At 36.7% G+C, this 19,847-nt stretch overlaps 1 protein-coding gene across 2 annotated transcripts in view; it reads left to right on the forward strand.

Moving 5' to 3' along the window:
• The window catches only part of UBQLN1 (ubiquilin 1), a 49,052-nt gene extending 37,474 nt beyond the window's left edge, over nt 1-11,578 (forward strand). Inside the window, exons 7-11 of one of the 2 annotated variants that reach the window (XM_019940343.3) lie at nt 3,336-3,478; nt 6,406-6,489; nt 7,692-7,807; nt 8,063-8,231; nt 9,588-11,578. In XM_019940343.3, the coding sequence (XP_019795902.1) occupies nt 3,336-3,478; nt 6,406-6,489; nt 7,692-7,807; nt 8,063-8,231; nt 9,588-9,740 (665 nt within the window). In that variant the 3' untranslated portion in view covers nt 9,741-11,578. The remainder of the gene's footprint in view (nt 1-3,335; nt 3,479-6,405; nt 6,490-7,691; nt 7,808-8,062; nt 8,232-9,587) is intronic. The other variant, XM_019940344.3, reaches the window with a different exon arrangement.
• Nucleotides 11,579-19,847: the final 8,269 nt, after the last annotated feature.

Here is a 19,847-nt window from a genome sequence, read left to right on the forward strand (position 1 = left end):
AATTAAAAATGTAATAATAATTGGGTATAACATTTTCTTACACATATCAACTAATGATAAGAATGGAATTCTTTTTAGGGATAACATTTTGCTTAATTGATGTTCACAGTGTTTCCTTTTGTCAGTTGCAAATCATTTGCAAATGTTCATCTGGTAATACTGATAGGTAATGAGATTTTACTTATTTCATTCAAATGTGTGTTCATTCCCAAAATATATTATTATAGTAGCATATTCATCAGTTGGAAAGCATTTATAGGATTCTGTTAGATTCTTTTTGGCTTTTAGCATGTCATGACAGATTAATCACTTCCAATTGAAGATTAGGTGGTAGTGCCTCAATTATACAATTAAATGAATTTTAAAATGTGGATATTTCTTTGCACTTGCACTGAGGTCCAAAAAATGCTGTTGGAACAATACTGTGAGCTCAAAACTATCTTTACTGCACATTTGTGGGAATGGAGAACTTGCTGCTTGTTTTAACTTGACAGCACGAGAATGTATAAAGCAGCCTGACATTGCCTGTGATTCAAACAATTTCATTTGTTGTCAGAATGACTTAACCACAGTATGAGTTTGGCGTATAAATGCTGTTTTGCCTTGTAATTTTGGGAATTCATTGAGAAACATTACCAAGTCTTTAGCAAAAGGGAATTTCCAAAGTCATTTATTTATTGTTTGATAATGGTGGTCGAGTGGTTCAGAAGAATTTCAGTCTTAGCTCTGAGCTAAAAAAATTGCAGTAAAACTTTACCTCTTTAAACACAAACAAACAAAACCAGAAAACTTGACCTCTGTTAAGCCGTCAAACTGCTGTGTGTTTGGGCAAGTCAGCATATTTCTGACAAAAGTTCATGATACTGACTAGTTCACCGGAGTGAAGTGAAGTTCATCATTGATACTCTTATCAGTTGAATAACGTGAAAGTTCAAAATATGTTCCAGAGTACCTGCTGATGAATAAGACAGTGATTAACTATAGTCTTCAAATACCTTATAAGCATTTAAATACTTATAAGCATTAAAAATACTTTATAAGCATTATATCTTTGTCCAAGTAATTCTTTTAATACTCCACATGTGTTTTTATCATCATCAGATGTAGCACATCTTAGCAGATTCTACCTCAGGTTGTACCAAATGAGTGTTCTCTCAACTCTGAAAATAGTTTTGCCTGTTAGTCCATGCAGACTGTTTATAAAAACTAATTTTTCAGTTACTTCAAACTTGACATTGACTCCTCAAATACAGGAATTGAGCAGTATCAGTAACATTTGTCAAGAAGCAAGGAATACTACTGAAAATAATTTTCATTTTAAAAAAATAACATAGTTTCATATTCTGTATAATTTTTAAAAATATATTTAGTTATTTGGCTGCGCCAGGTCTTAGTTGTGGCACGTGGGATCTTCATTGCCACTTGTGGGATCTTTGTTGCAGCATGCGGGATCTAGTTCCCTGAGCAGGGATCGAACCCAGGCCCCCTGCATTGGGAGCACAGAGTCTTAACCACTGGACCACCAGGGAAGTCCCTGCATTGTTTTTTAATTGATTATTGATGTAGAGCCCAATGTCCTTTAACTCTTGAGAAACTGTTTTCCTTGAAATGCTAATGGTCTTAAGTTTATTTTCTCTGGACACATTTATTTGGCTGCGCAGTCAAGATTTAAATAATCATGCTAATTAATCACCACTAGTGTACTGCTTTCCTTGCTTGGCTAACAAAAGAACCATTTGGGAACCTAACTTTGGTTGCAGCCTTATTTTCATTTCTTATTTTTGTGAAGCAGTTTGGCTATGATGAGATAATTGTATTTTAGATTTTGTATTTTTCTGACTTTACTGTGAGTTGGGAATACTGTGATAAGTGTTGTAGCAGTGTTGAAGTGTATTGTATTCTTTTAGTGTCATTGCATAGTAAATACGGTTTTGCCATCTCATTTGATAAAGTAATCCATATTCTTCTGTGCCTTAAAAGCAGGGCATTCATAATCCAATTCTCCCTTTTCTTCTTGTTCTGACATAATTGGTATGCAGTGGTAATGAAAAAAGAAATAACAGCATGCTACAGTGATTCGTATGGCATGAGGTATAACTGACTCACTGATTTGTGGTATGCTGAACAGCAGTATAGAGCAGTATGATAGTGCCACGTGGAGCCTCTGTCGAAACGACTCTGCTTTTGTAGTGCAGAGCTATAGATAATAAATGAGGGAGCATGACTATGTTCCAATAAAATGTTACTTATGGATCTTGAAGTTTGAATTTCATACAGTTTTCAGATTTTATTATTATTATTTTTTTCAACCATTTAAAAATGTTAAAACCATTTTTAGCTCATGGGCTGTACAAAAACAGGTCATGGGCCATATTTGCCCTGCAGGCTGTGTTTATCAGCTATCTTTGAATATCCTTGGACTCTAGGATGTGGGGGGAAGAAACCTAAATTGAAATAACATGAGAGAATAGGAAAAGCAAAAATTATTACAGAAAAAGAGCAGAATTATAATAAACTAGAAAGGTAAGCTGGAAGAGTCACATGTTTTGAGCCCATTAAACTACACTGGGTGGAATAAGAACAGAAGGGAAATGAAAAAGCTAATCAGTTGTAAGTTTACTTGAGTTTGAGTATATCTAGCCAGCGGGTGAAAATCTGGATATATGTGGAACAAATTAATTAGTTTTCAAAGAATGTTGAATTCACGTAAATTTAGCTATAGCTCTCTACAAAAAAGAATAATAGTAACAAGCATCTACACATTAATTTAATTGTAAAAACCACTCTATCAGGTAGATACTGTTTACCCCATTTTACAGATGGGGAAACTGAAGTAAGAAGAAGCTCCCTTAATTTGGGGTTGAATTCATTGAGTGCCAGGAGTTAGTGAAAATGGGGTGGAGGCCTGGGCGAGAAGGCTTCCTTCTTAAGTGGGAACATATATTGAGTGCTGAATATGATTCTAATTAAGCGATCCTGGAGGAAAAGTTGGCTCAGACTTCTTCACTTAATGAGGTTTTTTCAGTAGTAATTTTTACCATATCAAATTTTTGCCTTAAATTGATTTTTTAGAACCTAGCCTTTCCATAAGATGTGATTTTCCTATAAATGCAACCAGAATGTTTAAAGTCCATAAACCCTCCTTTATTGGTATATGTTGGGCGTGTAGTTTTGGAGATCTTAGTTTTAAAATTCTTTCTTAGTTCAATTGATAAGTAATATGTGTATTTATCTGCAGTTGCTAAAATTATGCACAGTATATGTGTTTTAAAACTTTCTTTTGTGTATCTTTTCCTTGATAAAATGTCTTTTTTTTTTTTTAAACAAACTTTCAGCTAGTATGTTCAACACACCAGGAATGCAGAGCTTGTTGCAACAAATAACTGAAAACCCACAACTTATGCAAAACATGTTGTCTGCCCCCTACATGAGAAGCATGATGCAGTCACTAAGCCAGAACCCTGACCTTGCTGCACAGGTGAGTTTATAATTGTATTATAAAGGACTGAGCACTGTGTATTGAAGTGGCCTAATCAAATAATTGTGATTTTGGCACATTTGTGTGTGCTGCCTTAACACACTAGAAAAGTAGGCAAACTGCATCTCGAATTTTTTGGACAGTTTGTTTCTTTACAGTAAATTAATACTTCACAATATAATTAAAACAGCTTCATTTCTGCTGTTCACTCCCTTCAGAAAGAAGTGCAGGTTTAGTTTGTATCTACATATGTTGATATAGGAGATGAATACAAAAGTTTTGAATTGGTCTCCCTTTTGAAGCCTATTCTTTAGTGTAAGGTAAATCTTGAAGGTGATTTAGAAGTGTTAATACATTTGATACTTTTATTTATTAGATCACACAGATTCTGAATAATAGTCATGTTCAAAATGGCAGTTATAAAATAGCCTGAAATTGTTTACTATTGGTGAAGAGAGATTTGTGGGAACAGTATTCTCATTCTTTCCGTTACAGATCTCCACCCAAAGTTAGTATACTGGTCCTTTATTAAATAATTCATTTTCTAACTTGTTTCTGAACAGACTATAACTAAAAAAATGAGTGGATCTCAACCCTAGCTTGACATTTAGAATGACCTTGGGAACTTTAAAATTAAAATTCTTAGCCCTGTCCTGAGAGATTTTCGTATAACTGTATTGAATTTTTTTTTCCCCCAAGTTCCCTAGGTGATTCTGATATACCCATAGAGTTAAGAACCATTGGGCTTGAAAAACCTTGGAGAATGTGAACTAAACCTTGATCATCTGTGATTTGTATTTGCTATTTATTAAGAATGGCTTCCCTTCTGTGGAATGTTGGGAATTTGAAATAGTTTCCTTTATAGTCGCTTTCCATTTCCAGAATTTTAAAAGCTTTTAAAGTTAATCACTTTCTTCATTATGTCAAATGAAACAGTTTTTATACTTCTAAAATTTGGAACCATGTTGATTCAGGTATATAGCAGATACCTTTGAGTTGCAATCCTCAGCAACAGCTTCTGTCCTCTTAAAATTTGTAAAATAGGAAGTAAAGATTTTTTAGATAAATTTTTTGTATACTTTAAATTTTGTATATTGTAGGTACGTTTTATGAAATACTGTTTTATTCATAAGAAAATTGTTAGACTGAGTTATTACTATTAAATGCTTGAACTTACTGTGATAGTACTTTTGTTTAAAATAAATGGAAAATATGTATGCAGAGTGATCCTATTTGTATGATTTTAAATGTATATTTAGCTAATTAATAATAAGCATTAAATGTGCATCTTGCTTTAAATTTTGACTTTAACAAGCACATTCCCGGCCATTTAAACTAACAATTTTACATTTATAAAGTGACTTGAGCACTTTTGTATGCTGCTTTTTTACTCTAAAACAAAATGTTGACAAAAGAAAGCTAGATATGAATCGTCCTTTATTATAGACAGTTGTTAGAAATGCTTACAATGTACTTTGGTTACCAGCAATTAAAGTTTGTAGTTTCTCTATTCTGATTTTGATTTTTAGATATTCAAAAAAGTCTGATTGTAAAAACTGTTGTTATATACAGTCAGGTACGTTAGGAGAAATATCCTAATCAAATGAGATACAATTTTCTGAGAAGGAATGAATCAGTTTAAGATGACACACTTGTTCAAATAACATGAATCCTGAAAGATAAATGTGATAACTTTATTGATATATGTTCATAATAAAAAATATTTGACTGGAGCCGTTAAAGAAGCAGGTTTGTTGGTCTCAAGTAGGTTTTACTTTATTTACTGTGAACTTATTGGTCACTTTGAAATAAATGCTGTATATCCATAAAACATTGTCTGACTTCTTCCTACTTTATTTTGTTGAAATTAATCTACTTTGCAACAATTGATAAACTAAAGGAGGGAGGGAAGAATTCTCTCTACTTCTAGTAGTTAACACATAATTTCTCTCAAATATAGTTAATTACTTGAGGGCAAGGATCATCCCCCACCCCCCCCAGACTTTGGATGTGGACTGGTAAATAGGCTATCAGTAAATCATTGTTAGTTGACTTTTCACTCCATCTGGGGAAACTGATATAAAAATTTGTCTTTTTTGAAGCTATGAGAATTTACTAGTTTCTGGTTATGCTGATCGTGTATTGTAATCTTATTTTCAGGTATACAACATCATGTTAATATTGACCCTGACTTTTTAACTCTTAACACCCCTTTGAAGGTTAGGAGGCATGCCATTTTTCTCATCTGTGGTGGTAGTGAGGTGAAATCCAGAGGCTAATCTTCATGTTCTCAAATGGATTTACATCTTTTAAGGTCTTTTTAAAGCATTTTAATACTTTATCCCCAGAGATCTATCGGTGCTAGTCCTAGGCTTATATTTACCTAGCAGCTCCATTTCTCTGGCAAGTTGGTTGCTGTTCTGCGGTGTTATTTTTCTGGACCTAATATTATCTGTTTTGCAGTAGGCAGGTAGATACAGCAGTTCCAGATGTGGATTTTCTCTGTGCTTGCCACTTGTGTGTTGAGGTGTCTGTGCAAGCCATGTATAGTTTCATGTATTGATGCTTATGTTTATTCTGTCAGTGTAGCAGAAAATATATCTTCATGAATGCCAGTTACTCCCATTTTTCTTTCAAGGGCAAATACCTTTACTCAAGGAAAAGTCAAAGAAATGGTTGCTTTTATTTTTTAGGATATTGCATGTCATTATCATAATCACCATTCCCATTGAGAGAGAAGATGCCTCGTTTTTGTTTTGTTTTGGCAATCCCTTTTGTGGACAGTATCTTCCCTTTTTTATTCATATTCTACCTTCCTCCCTGTTAAGTGCCAGATTAGGCACTTGGGGGAAGATAGACTATTAAGCAAGGTACATTACTTGTTTCAGATATTTCCAGTTAAAATTGTTTGAACACTTGCCCCATAGATGATGCTGAATAATCCCCTATTTGCTGGAAATCCTCAGCTTCAAGAACAAATGAGACAACAGCTCCCAACTTTCCTCCAACAAGTGAGTAAGAAAAGATGCTAGCTATCTTCGGTAATGATTTGCTTGAAAAAGTTTGGTGATAAACATTTTCCTTGCTTTTCTCTGGCTGATAGCAAAATGTAGAATACAGTCTGCTGTCAATTTGCAGAGAATTCAGCTTGATCTTAATTGAGCCCCATTTCACTGCTGAACTTTTGCTTATATTTTTTAAATATAAATTCTGAGGAAAGGACCATTTGGTTTTTGCTTTTGAGGATTTAGGATTTTGAATGCTTCGTTAATACCATAAACCATTTCCTTTCACTTTACTAACTTTGAAGTGCTTCATTGTCATGTTACACTTTATGGTTTAACTAATCTCTAGTAACAGGAAAGAGCTACCCTATCCTATTTTACATGTTTGATTTCTTTGTAATGTTTCAGGTACTCCAAATTAATAGAATGCCTGTTTTCCAAGGGGTAGATCTCATTCCTCAAACTCGAATTAGCAAGATTAAAATTGTCGGTGTTGTCATATAAAGAAGGTTTTATTATTAGAAAAGTACTTGAGATGGCCATGGTAATTTTATTATTTAAAAAGAAGAGAAGTCAGTCTTGGCATTTTGAAACTGGTAGTTCTAGGGAGGGATTTTAAATATTATGCAAATGATCCTCAGGCCTGTAAACCATAATCCAAGGTTAGTGTCCTTGATCTATTGTAATGATGGAAGCCTATCTTTTTTGGTTAGTCATGTGGTGTATATTTGGAAGTAGGGAAGCTGAACCGGACACATGTATTAACTTCACCTTTGGAACTATTGTTTTAGAGTGTATCTGGTAAAATTGTTACATCAGCAACGGATAACACTTGGTCAGGAGGAATATGTGGCTTTCACCATTATTACCATGTTATATAAACTGTGCTTTTGGAGGTTGTCTCTCAGAAATAATACTTTTATCTGTTGGAAAATGGGGAACAGCTGCGGCTTCCAGAGGAGCTCCTGATTGTCTTTCATTATGAAAAGTGGCTTTCATGATGGACTTGGGAGGAGGTCAAGTAACGATTTGCACACTAGGTTGCTGTCAAAGAGGAGGTGCTTGTGTTTATTTTGGTAAAGAAATAATGGATTCACAGTGTCTAGGAGTAAGGTATTAGATTTTCTCAAGAAGCGTAGCAAAGAAAACATTTAAATTTTACCTTCACTGACTTTACCTTGTAACCACTGGTTTTCTTTCTTCCTTAGATGCAGAATCCTGATACGTTATCAGCAATGTCAAACCCTAGAGCAATGCAGGCCTTGTTACAGATTCAGCAGGGTTTACAGACCTTAGCGACTGAAGCCCCCGGCCTCATCCCCGGGTAGGTTTGGGGAAGATTATGAAAGTGCACAATGTTTTTTTTTCCTCTGAGAATTTCAGACTTAATGCCATCGTGCCTTTTTTTGGTTGAGATTGTTTTATTTAAGACAGAGTTTTCAAAGTTAAAAATGGTTATTTTAAGAAGATAACTTGGCTAATACTGTGTTGAAATGTAACTGATTTACCATCAGCTGGCCTGGTCTGGCCTCTTGTTTTGCAGGAGTTTAGGTTTACTAACAATTTACGCTTTTTCTAGGTTTACTCCTGGCCTGGGGGCATTAGGAAGCACTGGAGGCTCTTCAGGAACCAGTGGCTCTAATTCTGCATCTGGTGAAAACCCAAGTCCCACAGCAGGAACCACCGAATCTGGACACCAGCAGTTTATCCAACAAATGCTACAGGCTCTTGCTGGAGTGAATCCTCAGGTAATGATTCTTTTCTGCTCTTCTTAATGTTAGAAATTTAGAAATTTCAAGAAAAGAAGGTGGCCATCTTTTTGGTTTAGCCTGTAATGAAAAGTGCATTCTTAATTGATTCTAAAAAACAGGCATTACAAAAATGGTTAACTTTGGTACTATATTGGACACTAAAGGAAACGTTACAGTTGAAGGGAAGAAATGCTTTGCCTTAATTTTTGAAAGTTGCCTTTAAAAATGCATTCTTTTTTGCAGTCCCTGTTTGAAAATTATTTGAAATAGGTTATATTTTATAAGTTTGTCAGGGAGGAATAGAAACTTGGTTATTCTCAGTATCTCCTGAATTCTATCTAATCTTTGTACTTTGATGTAAAAGAATTCCTAACTACCTCACCCCACCCACTACTGCCTCCTGTGGTAACTTTTGCTACATATATACACCTCACAGATATGGCTAAAAAATGTGAATGCCTAATATTCTTGCATCTGGAATCATTTATTTACTAAGAATATGCCATTATGATTCCCAGTTCAAACCTATTACAGTAGATTGTCCTTAAACTTCTTTGTGGTGAAAATACAGCATAGTTTTTTTATTTTAAGCCTTATTAAATACAATAAAAACAGGTCAGAGTTTTATCTTATAAAGAATTTGTATTCCCGATACCTAGCATAACTTCTGGCTCAGTAAATATTCTTGGAATTAATAAGAAAAAACGATTTCATGTATTAGGCCAAATTGTTATCTAAGTTGAACAATCTACAGGCCTCGCCATTATCAGGTTGCCCAGAATTGAGTGATCATTTATGTATTTTTGTCTTATATCATTTCTGAAAAGGAGGTGGAGCTGAACAGTCAGAAGTGTAGTCTGTGCATGTGAAACTGGGACTGTTTTCTCAAGACTTGATTGGCTGATACAGAAATGAATTCTACATTCTAAGTCTCCTTAGAACTTTAGAATTTTATACATGAGGACACTGGCTTTTATAATTACCCAATTGGTCAGTAGCTACAAAATAAATAATCTAATTCTAAACTATTTGCATACATACTTTTTAAAGTTTGCCTATATGTTCATGAGCTTCTTAAGTAATGGTTGAGGTCTATTAAGCTTTTTTTTTTTTTTTAAAGCAGAGTTATATGATCTTTGACATCATTGTTTAGGTATAAATTAGATTGTTTAAAATAAAGTGCTAATTGAACTTTTAAATATGTTGAATATGTTTCTAGAGAGGCCAGTTCTTTTATAGCTCAGTAGTCTAGCATATGTTATTTTAAAAAGCAATTAAAATTTTTAAGATTATTTAGGTGTGACATGGACTGATTTTCCTTAGAGTTTTTGTTTGTTTGTTTTTCTTTAACAGCTACAGAATCCAGAAGTCAGATTTCAGCAGCAACTAGAACAGCTCAGTGCAATGGGATTTTTGAACCGTGAAGCAAACTTGCAAGCGCTAATAGCCACAGGAGGTGATATCAATGCGGCTATTGAAAGGTTACTGGGCTCTCAACCATCATAGCAGCATTTCTGTATCTTGAAAAAAATGTAATTTATTTTTGATAACGGCTCTTAAATCTTTAAAAAATACCCGCTTTATTTCATTTTGACTCCTGGAATTCTGTGCTGTTATAAACAAACGCAATATGATGCATTTTAAGGTGGAGTGCAGTAAGATGTGTGGGTTTCTCTGTGTTTTTGTTTGTTTTTTGTTTTTTCCTGGAACAGTGGGAATCAATGCTTTTTCATTTAAGGCTACTGCATGCATCAACCACTTCTGCATTTATTGTAATTTTTAAAAAACATATCACCTTTTATAGTTGGGTGAACAGATTTTTGTCCTGCATATGTCCAGTTTATTTGCTTTTTAAACATTAGCCTATGGTAGTAATTTATGTAGAATAAAAGCATTAAAAAGAAGCAAATCATTTGCGCTTTGTAATTTGTGGTACAATATTGCTTATTGTGACTTTGGCATGTAGTTTTGCAAAAATGCTGTAAGATTTATACTACTGACAGTTTTTGCTTTATTTGTATACAGAATGTGTATGCACATTTGGGACTGCATTTCTAGAAACATATTGCAATAGATCATCTGAGCAAAAACATCTGTAACCAAAAAAGTGAAGATAAGGAAATACTTTAAAGCTGAGTATTTCCTAATTGTGTAGAATCTTACAGCATCTTTGATACACATCTCAGCAAAAGTACCGGTTAGTCAGGTTTGTTGAAAATATAGTAGAAAAGCTGATGCTGGTTATCTCTTTAAGGACATTTAATTGTACAGACAAGATGATGTAACATTGTCTCAACATTCACAGATTGACTGTAAATTACCTTAATCTTTGTGCATACTGAAGGAGCACTGTAGTATAACCCAAAAGTGCATTTGCCTAGGACTTTTCAGCTTCGCCCATAGGTAGTTTAACAGGCATTACAATTTGTAATTGAAATGTTGCTTTCACTGAAAGTGTCTTGATGTTTCAGTTATTTTTAATTGCCATATAAAAATAGAACTGTCTTCTGGGTTTATCATTTTTCTTATGCACAGGCAATACATGAATTTAAAATGATTTGTGAGCCACTTGTTTCTGAAGTGTTTTGGTAGTTCTATTAAGAAATAGTTAAATATTGTGCTTTTCAGAGCCTGAGAGAGGGGAATTTTGGGGGTGGGGTGGGGATCTATCCTGGATTGGGCCAGCCTGAATAATACTGGCAACCAAGATTCTGTTAGGATTTCTGTGCATATAGTGTAGTAAAGAAGTATCTTTCAGGGGTGAAAACAAAGAGCCGTTTTAACAATGTTGAGTACATTTGGCTGTTCCACAGCTTTTTTCTTCCCTCCCCAAAGAAATTCTGTTTGCCTAACTCTCAAACTGTTGGGGTGGTACATTCCTTTAGGACCAATTAAAACATAACTTTGGGGTCAGTAATGTATTTGGCTGACCCTGGTTCAGTATTCTCTTAGGTCATTATATTCTCTCATGTACAGTTAAAGGATGTTAAAGTAACCTAAAGTGAATTCAGACCAGTAAAATCAAGGGGAAATACAAGTTGAATTCCATTACTTCTGTAAGTTTGCTTGCTATTAAAAAAGGTAAAGAGGCAGGTTGCCCACCATTTCATGCACTGTTCTGACACTTTCCCCTGGAAAAAAACATGTACAAAGGTCAAGATGGAGGCATGGCTAAGAGGAAGTTGTTAAGGATGATATTCATGTGTCTGCTGTCTCTGCCTTATGCCTCAGTATGGTTTAAAAACTTTTGTACTGGTGAATATGGTGGTATACAGTGTGGGATAGTGTCATAACCAATTTGACAATTTATTAATCACAAAATAACAATAAATCTCTAGCTTTTACACTTGTTTGTCTTGCCTTTTTTGTAGAAAGAAAAAGGTGTCTTCAGTTTACTTTCTCTAACCATGTCTTTTAAAGACTATTGGAGTTGGTTTACCTGATTTTATTACACTTGAGATTATTTTTCATTAACTTCTTGTTTCCTCAATCAAAATATGTGCATATATACTATGTTGTGTGTTAAAAAGAGAGCCAGCTGGGAAGTCAGGTGGCCTGGGCTTTGCTTGCTCTTTTTGGTACTTGACTAGTTATTTTTGAGTCAGGACATCATGATTTCTTCACTGAAAGTGGTGGTAAGGCCTGTGCGGCACACCCAACTGGGTGATCTCTTAAGTACCTTTTAGTTGTTGTTCTGGTGTGATTTTTGTTGTTGTTTGTTTGTTTCTAATATGTTTATCTTAGTTCAGGAGTTCAAAATACTTAAAATTCTCAAAAGCATTAAAAAAACTCTTGAAATAATACAGACTTAAATTGTTCTTATATTGGGTTATTACAAAGTGAATAAAGAATAGAGTGGTGAAAATAACATTTCAGGATTTTATTTCCCAAGTGGAATATTTGTGATCCTAAACAAAGTGCAGCAAATCAGATAAATGACAGCTGGCCTCTGTGTATTCAGAATTGGAGTTTCAGACTTGGCTTAAATATAGTAATGAAAGGAGTTTTTTGTTTGGGGAGACATTATTACTATGTTAATTTAATAGGCAAGTTACAACAAATTAGGACAGATAAGAATGTCACTAACATTAGTGATAAAAGTGAAGCTAGGGCGCATGTCTGTGTCCTTGTGCAAAACAAAAAAAGGTTATGTTGTTAAGGCAGGGAAATATTGCATACTCTATTAACATTAAACACGTTAAGTCAATAAGAAGTCCTGCATTAAAGAAACCTGTTTAATACAGCTTTGTCCTATCCTCTGCTGTCCTTTTTACTTAACTATTTTTTAAGGTAATGCTATATCCAGTGAACACACTTGGGGAAAACTATACTTAGTAAATGCACATGGTATTCTCTTCTCTGGAATTTCATCTGTCTTCTTTGGCTTATATAAAGCCTACCGTGCCCTCTGGGATCAGTTTTGTAGTCTTCCTAAACTTTGCTAACCAGTTGATATACTCTGAACTGTCAACTGCTGCATTCTGTCCCTCTCATTCATTTACAGTTTGGGGGATTTTTGTTTGGTTTTCTGCTCTGAAATTTTCTTGGCAGTTACTTAGGTAACAAGTGTTTCTCTTCAACTTCTTTATATCTTTCCTCTCATCAACCATAGGCAACCATTGACTCAAAGTAAATATTGAACATCTGTTGAGTAACAGGTTCTTTTCTAGTTGCTCAAAGTGTATAGCAGTAAATAAAGTCTGTCCATATGGGGTTTAGATAGTAGAATGTAGCGAGACAGTAAACAAAACACATATATGGCCCTGTTAGGTGGTGGCAAGTGCTTTGGTGAAAAATTAAGCAGAGTGTTAGTTCAGGACGAAGGGATTTTATTTGTTGTATAGGGTAGTCAGAGAAGGCCTCATTGAGAAGGTGACATTAAAGTAGAGACTTGAGAAATATGTGGGAGGGTGAACAGCTTTTCAGGAAGAGGGGCAACTAATGAGAATACCCTGTAATGTGAATGTTCTGAGTGTGTTTGTAGAATACAGGGAGTTTGGTGTGACTGGCAAGTGAGCTAGGGAGAAAGTGGTGAAGGGACTGTGGCGAGATGGGGACAGGTAAGTGGTGCAGGTGTTTGATGTGGAGGGCTTAATACTGCAATTTTTGTGTCCCATCCCCAGAGTTTCTGATTTACTAGTCTTAGGGTTGGAGGAGAATTTGCATTTCTAACAAGTTCCCAGGTGAAAACCATTGGACTAGGGGAACCAGGGTGGAAGCTGAGAGACTGTTAAGAGGTAGTATCTCAGAGATAATACCAACTTGGGCTGGATTGGTAGCAATGGAGGTAGTAAGAAGTAGTAGTCAGATTTGGGGTATGTTTTGAAGGCAGAGCCAGTAGGTTTTACTGATGGATAAAAGTGTGAGGTTAAGAACAAGAGAGATGTCAAGCAAGGTGAGTAAGGTACATATGGGGAGGAGTGTAATCTAGTTTTGATGTGTTAAGTGAGATGTACTTGATTAGATATATAACTGGAGATAATGAGAAGGCAGTTGGAGGAGAGGTTCAGGCTATAGACAGGTTATACAGCTGCCAGTGTGTATATAGATAGTATTTAAAGCCAAGGAACTAGATCAGTGGTTCTCACCAGAAGGGACTTTGCCCCCCAGGGGGGCTTTTGGCAATGTCTGGAGACACCTTTTTGACATCATGATTGAGGCTGCTGTTGGCTCTAGTGAGTAGAGGTCAAGGATGCCACTGAACATTCTCTGGTGCACAGAGCAGCCTTCCACAACAAACATAAATATCTGGTCCAAAAATGTTAATAGTGCGAAGGCTGAGAAATCCTGACTAGATGAATTTCAGAGATTGTTTATAAACATACTTCGGGAAGATTTGAGTCCTGTTTACTCCCAGTTCAGAGAGATGATAGGAAACCAGAAAAAGACATGAACAGGCGGGTAGGCTGAAAGCAAGTGGAGAAACTTTTTCACGAGGAGAAGGATGGTAAATGAAGTGTGTTAAATGCTGTTGCTTCAGGTACTCATCATGCATTGAATATTAACCTATGGATTTAGTAAAGGGAAGGACCTTTATGACTATGACAGGGGTTTTAAGGGTGATTAGCGTAAAATTCTGGTTAGAGTGAACCTAGAAAGTATCAGGAGACACAGAATTTTGAAGTAAAGAGAATCAGAGAAATGGGGGCAGTAGCTGTGGTGAGGCGAGTGGTGGTGGTATAGAGGAAGTTTGCCCTTTGTGTTCTTTTAAGATGGGAAGTACTGCTGCGTGCGCGCGTGTGTGTGCGCGCGTGCGCGCGCTTGTTTTTGGAGGACAGTATGGAATAATGGTTTTCTACCAAAAACTACAAACAGAAAGGAGTTACCACCACCTTTGATCCCCAGAATAGGTTTGATAGATAGATCCAGATAAGCAGGCAGACACATTTGTTACATGGGCTAAAGTGTGAGGGAGAGGGTTTCTTTGTCTTTCAAGCCATCATCTTCCTCAGCTAGGTAGCCAGCTGCCTTTCCTTTTCAGTAGGAGTGGTACCTTCCAGGCCCATCTGAACTTTTTGTGGTCAAGGAAATGGAGGAAAAGCAGCCCTCTCCCAAGATCTTTGCTTTGGTGAGACTGAATAGAAATAAGGTTGAGGTTTTTTCCAGAGCTGAGATGGTGATGAAGCACATTCTCAGTTTGTAATTCCAGTTTATACATGTTACCATTTGTGCCTCAGACTCCTTAATTATAATGTAACCTGTCCCAGATTCACAACCCAGTCTCTTGCTTACCACTCTATGCTTAGAACAGAACTAGGCACATATAGGAGCTCCCAGTATAGTTTCCCTCAAAAGACCGAAGCTGAATGTGGGGTCTGATTCTTTAGTGGGATGTATAGTAGTTGCTGTATATTCAAGCTAGATGTTTTTAAAGCTATTCATAGACCCATTCTCCACTCCTTATACTTTCTAGAGAGGGAAGGAAATTTCCACTGTGTTGTGGTTATCTAATGCTTCATAACAAACTACCCCACAGCTTAGGGGCTTAGAACAAAAATCAGTCACTAATTCTATCATGAATGAGCAGTTTGGCAAGGATTGGTGAATACTGCTGGAGCAACTTGACTGGGTCTGGAGAATTTATTTTCAAGAAGGCTTATTCACATAGCTGTTTAATTACTACTTTCATCTGGGAGTACAGTTGGGGTGTCAGTTCCTCTCCACCTGGGCCTTTCTACAAGGGCTGCTTCTGCTTCCTCACAACATGGTGGATAGGTTTCAAGAGCAAGTATTTCAAGAAAAATGAAAGTTGTCAGTTTTTTAAGGTCTGGCCCAATGTCATTTCTCCTGTCTTCTACTGGCCAAGCAGTCTTAACTTGCCCAGATTTAAGGTTCATAAGGCCCAACTGCTTGATGGGTAGAATGTCACAGAATTTGTGATCATCTTAATCTAACATACACTGTGATCCCAGAAGGGGAAGACTGTTGGAGGAACACATTTTTGTTCTTCAGTATTCACTCTTTTCCAAGGGAGAAGTAGTGACTTAACTGCTTATTGAATACTGTAGAAGAAACGAGGTACACTTGACCAAGCCCCTGTTCTTTGGGAAAGTCTGTCCAAAGGAAGCATGCATTCTAGTCGGCTGTCTTAGCACATATGATAATAAGGTTAGTGAGAAAGTTCTTCTTGTGGGGGAAGACCTGTGGTTTTCATTTTTGCTAAAAAATACAACAAAATTGACTATTATAACCATTTAAAAATGTATAGTTCAGTGGTATTTAAATACATTCACAGTGTTGTGTAACTGTCACAATCATCCAGAACTTCTTCATCACCCCAAGAGGAAACCCTATAGCCATTAAGCAGTCACTCACCATTCCCCCCTTACCCCAGCCCCGGGCAACCACTAGTCTGCTTTCTGTCGTCTGTGCGTTTACCTGTTTTGGATGTTTCATATAAATGTAATTATATAATACAGGCATACTTATATAATACTGGAGATAGTGTGGGTTCAGTTCCAGACCACTTTAGTAAAGCTAATATCACGATAAAGCGAGTCACACAGTGTTTGGTTTTCTGGTGCATATAAAAGTCATGCTTACACTATACTGTAGTCTATTAGTGTGCACTAGTATTATGTCTAAAAAACAATGTATATACCTTAATTAAAATATTGCTAAAAATGCTAATCATCATCTGCACCTTCAGTGAGTCGTAATCTTTTTTTATGGTGGAGGGTCTTGTCTCAATGTTTGTGGCTGTTGACTGAATAGGGTGGTGGCTGCTGAAGGTTGTGGGGTGGCTGTGGAAGTTTCTTAAAATAAGACAGCAATAAAGTTTGCCCCATTGATTGACTCTTCCTTTCACAAGTGCTTTTTTGGTAGCATGCAGTGCTGTTTGATAGCATTTTACCCACAGTCGAACTTCTTTCAAAATTGGAATCAGTCCTCTCAAACCCTGCCACTGCTTTATATTAGTTAATATGTGATATTCTAAACCCTTTATTGTCATTTCAACAATCTTCACAGCTTCTTTACCAAGACTATATAGATTTCATCTCAAGAAATCACTTTCTTTGCTTATCCATAAAAAGCAACTACTTATTTGTTAAAGTTTTATTAGGAGTTTGTAGCCATTCAGTCACATCTTCAGACTCCACTTCTAATTCTAGTACTCTTGCTATTTCCACCACATCTGTAGTTATAAGAGTAACATCAAAGACCACTGATCACAGATCACCATACAAATATAGTAATACTGAAAAAATTTGAAATATTTCAAGAATTAACCAAAATGTGACACAGAGATATGAAGTGAACAAATGCTTTTGGAAAAATGGCCCTGGAAGACTTGCTCAACACAGGGTTGCCACCAAGTCTTCATTTTGTAAAAGTATTTTCGAAGTGCAGTAAAGCACGATAAAACGAGGTGTCCCTCTATGTGGCCTTTTGTGTCAGGCTTCTTACCATGTTTTCAGGGTTCATTTAATGTTGTGGCATGTATCAACACTTCGTTCCCTTTCATGGCTGAATAATATTCCATTGTATGGACATACCACATTTTATTCACTTACGTGTTGATGGACACTTAACATCATTTAGATATTATGAATAATGCTATAATATTAGTATTTGAGTCTGTTTTTAATTCATTTGGATATATACCTAGAGTGGAATTGTTGGGTCATATGGTAATTATAAATATTTTTAACTTTTTGATGAACTGCCTGTTTTCCACAACAGCTGAACCATTTTACATTCCCATCAGCAAGGTACGGGTTCCAATTTTTTCTGTCTCCTTGGTAGCACTTCTCATTTTCTGCTTTTCTTGGTTTTAAACTTCAGCCATTCTACTAAGTGTTGGATGGTTATCCAATTGTGGTTTTGATTTGCATTTCCTTAATAACTTGATGATGAGCATCTTTTTTTGTGCCTTATTGGCTGTTTGTATGTCTTCTTTGGAGAAAAGTCTTTTCAAGTCCTTTGCCTTCTGAAAATATTGTTGAGTAGTAGGAGTTCTTTATATATGCTAGATATTAAACCCTTTCAGTTGCAGGTTGTTTTTTCACTTTCTTGATAACGTTCTTTGCACAAAAGTTTTACATTTTGATGAAGTCAAATTTGTCTGTTTTTTTCTTTTGTTGCTTGTGGTTTTGGTGCCATATTTAAGAATTCATTGCCAAATCCAAGGTCATAAAGATTTTTCCCCTGTTTTCTTCCAAGAATTTTATGGATTTAGCTCTTATGTACAGGTCATTGATCCATTTGAATTGGTCCTGTGGTTCTGGATTTGCAAAGAGAATATAGGAGTGTTTCTTTAACGCATTTTCATCCCGATCTTTCAAGTAAAAAAGATGAATAATGCCTCAAAGAGAACATGATGGCTAGATGTTAAAATGTAGTCGGCTGTAGACCATACTCTTGGCCAGTCTTGGTTTTCCCAAAACAGTCTTAGAAGTTCTTCATGTCCTCTTCTCATCCCTATTTCCACTATCACCCAGTATGACCTCCATCTTGTAGTCTCTTGATCGAAGTGTGATATGTGTCATATTCAGGCACTAAACTTAGTCTCATGTACAAACTGTGAACACTGATCGCAGTCTTAATGTGGCACTGTTGTAGGTCCCAGCATCAGATGTAAAGCAGGCAGTGGGTGCAAACCAGCCTAGCAATGGCATGTGGGTGAAATCTATACAGAAAGTATGTGTTCATTAAGGATTTCTTTTCAAGTGAGAAAGACGCGAAACATTGATTTAGACGGTGAGGCGTGTGGATGGAGATAGCTTAGTGGACATCCTCAAGAAATTGAGATAGTTGAGGGATGCAGAAGATGTTAATCTGCAAAGAGGAGGTGGTAGTTCTCAACCTTGGCTTCACATCAGAGTCAACTAAAAAGATTAAGAAATAAGCCCACCTCAGACTAAGTGGAATTGTTATATCTGTAAGGCTTAGGAATTTTTAAAAGCTTCTGAAGTGATTGTAAGGCCAGGGTTGGAACCACTGATTTAAAGGAAATAAGAATTTATTAGGTGGGGGGTGGGGGTGTGATGAATTGGGCGATTGGGATTGACATGTATACACTGATGTGTATAGAACTGATGACTAGTAAGAACCTGCTGTATAAAAAAATAAAATTCAAAAAAAAATTTTAAAAACTACCATATGCTCCAGCCAAAAAAGAAAAAAAAAAGGAATTTATTATTTAAAGCAATGCTTCTCACCTTCATTGTGCATAGAGATCACCTGGGATCTTATTACATTGCATATTCTGATTGAAAAACTAACTCTGAATGTATCTAAGACATAAAAGTTAGCTAAAACTGTAAAACTCTTAGAAGCTAGAAGAAAACATAGTGTGAATCTTTGTGACCTTGGTCTAGGCAGTGGTTTCTTAGATATGACACCAAAAGTACAAGCAGCCAATGATAAATAAGTTGGACTTCATCGGACTTAAAAATTTTTGTGCTTAAAAGTTGATCAAGGGCTTCCCTGGTGGCGCAGTGGTTGAGAGTCCGCCTGCCGATGCAGGGGACACGGGTTCGTGCCCCGGTCTGGGAAGATCCCACATGCCGCGGAGCGGCTGGGCCCGTGAGCCATGGCCGCTGAGCCTGCGCGTCCGGAGCCTGTGCTCCGCAACGGGAGAGGCCACAACAGTTAGAGGCCCGCGTACCGCAAAAAAAAAAAAAAAGTTGATCGAGTCAGCTCTCTACCCACATGCTGTTATCTATCACGTCCCCATACTTTTCTCACACCCTTCATCTCCTCTGACCCACACAACCAAACCTCAGCCTCCACTCAGACCCTTCTCTGTTCCCACGCCGGTCTCCTGAGGATGCTGAAGGAAGTTTCCCAGCCTTGCTGTGTGGGGCCCCATCCTGCCTGTGGTCCCCAACCTCGCTGGGCCCCCACAGGGCGTTGGTGATCATCCTTCTCAACATGTCCCACTCCTTCCCACACAAACACTCCTTCAAACCTTGCCCATTCCCTTCAGATTCCTTTCTCACCAGCCTCTTCTCCATTCTCAATAGATCTTCACTGGAAAAATCGAAGGCAGGCAGTAAAGTAAGCCTTCCCCAACTTCCCCCACGCCACAGACAATCTACATTCAGCCTTCAGTCATCCTCCATTGACAGTGGAAAAGACCTTTCCATCCATCCCTCCTGTACCTCCTCT

The sequence above is a fragment of the Tursiops truncatus genome, chromosome 6, assembly GCF_011762595.2.
Source record: "Tursiops truncatus isolate mTurTru1 chromosome 6, mTurTru1.mat.Y, whole genome shotgun sequence".
Taxonomy (NCBI): Eukaryota; Metazoa; Chordata; class Mammalia; order Artiodactyla; family Delphinidae; genus Tursiops; species Tursiops truncatus.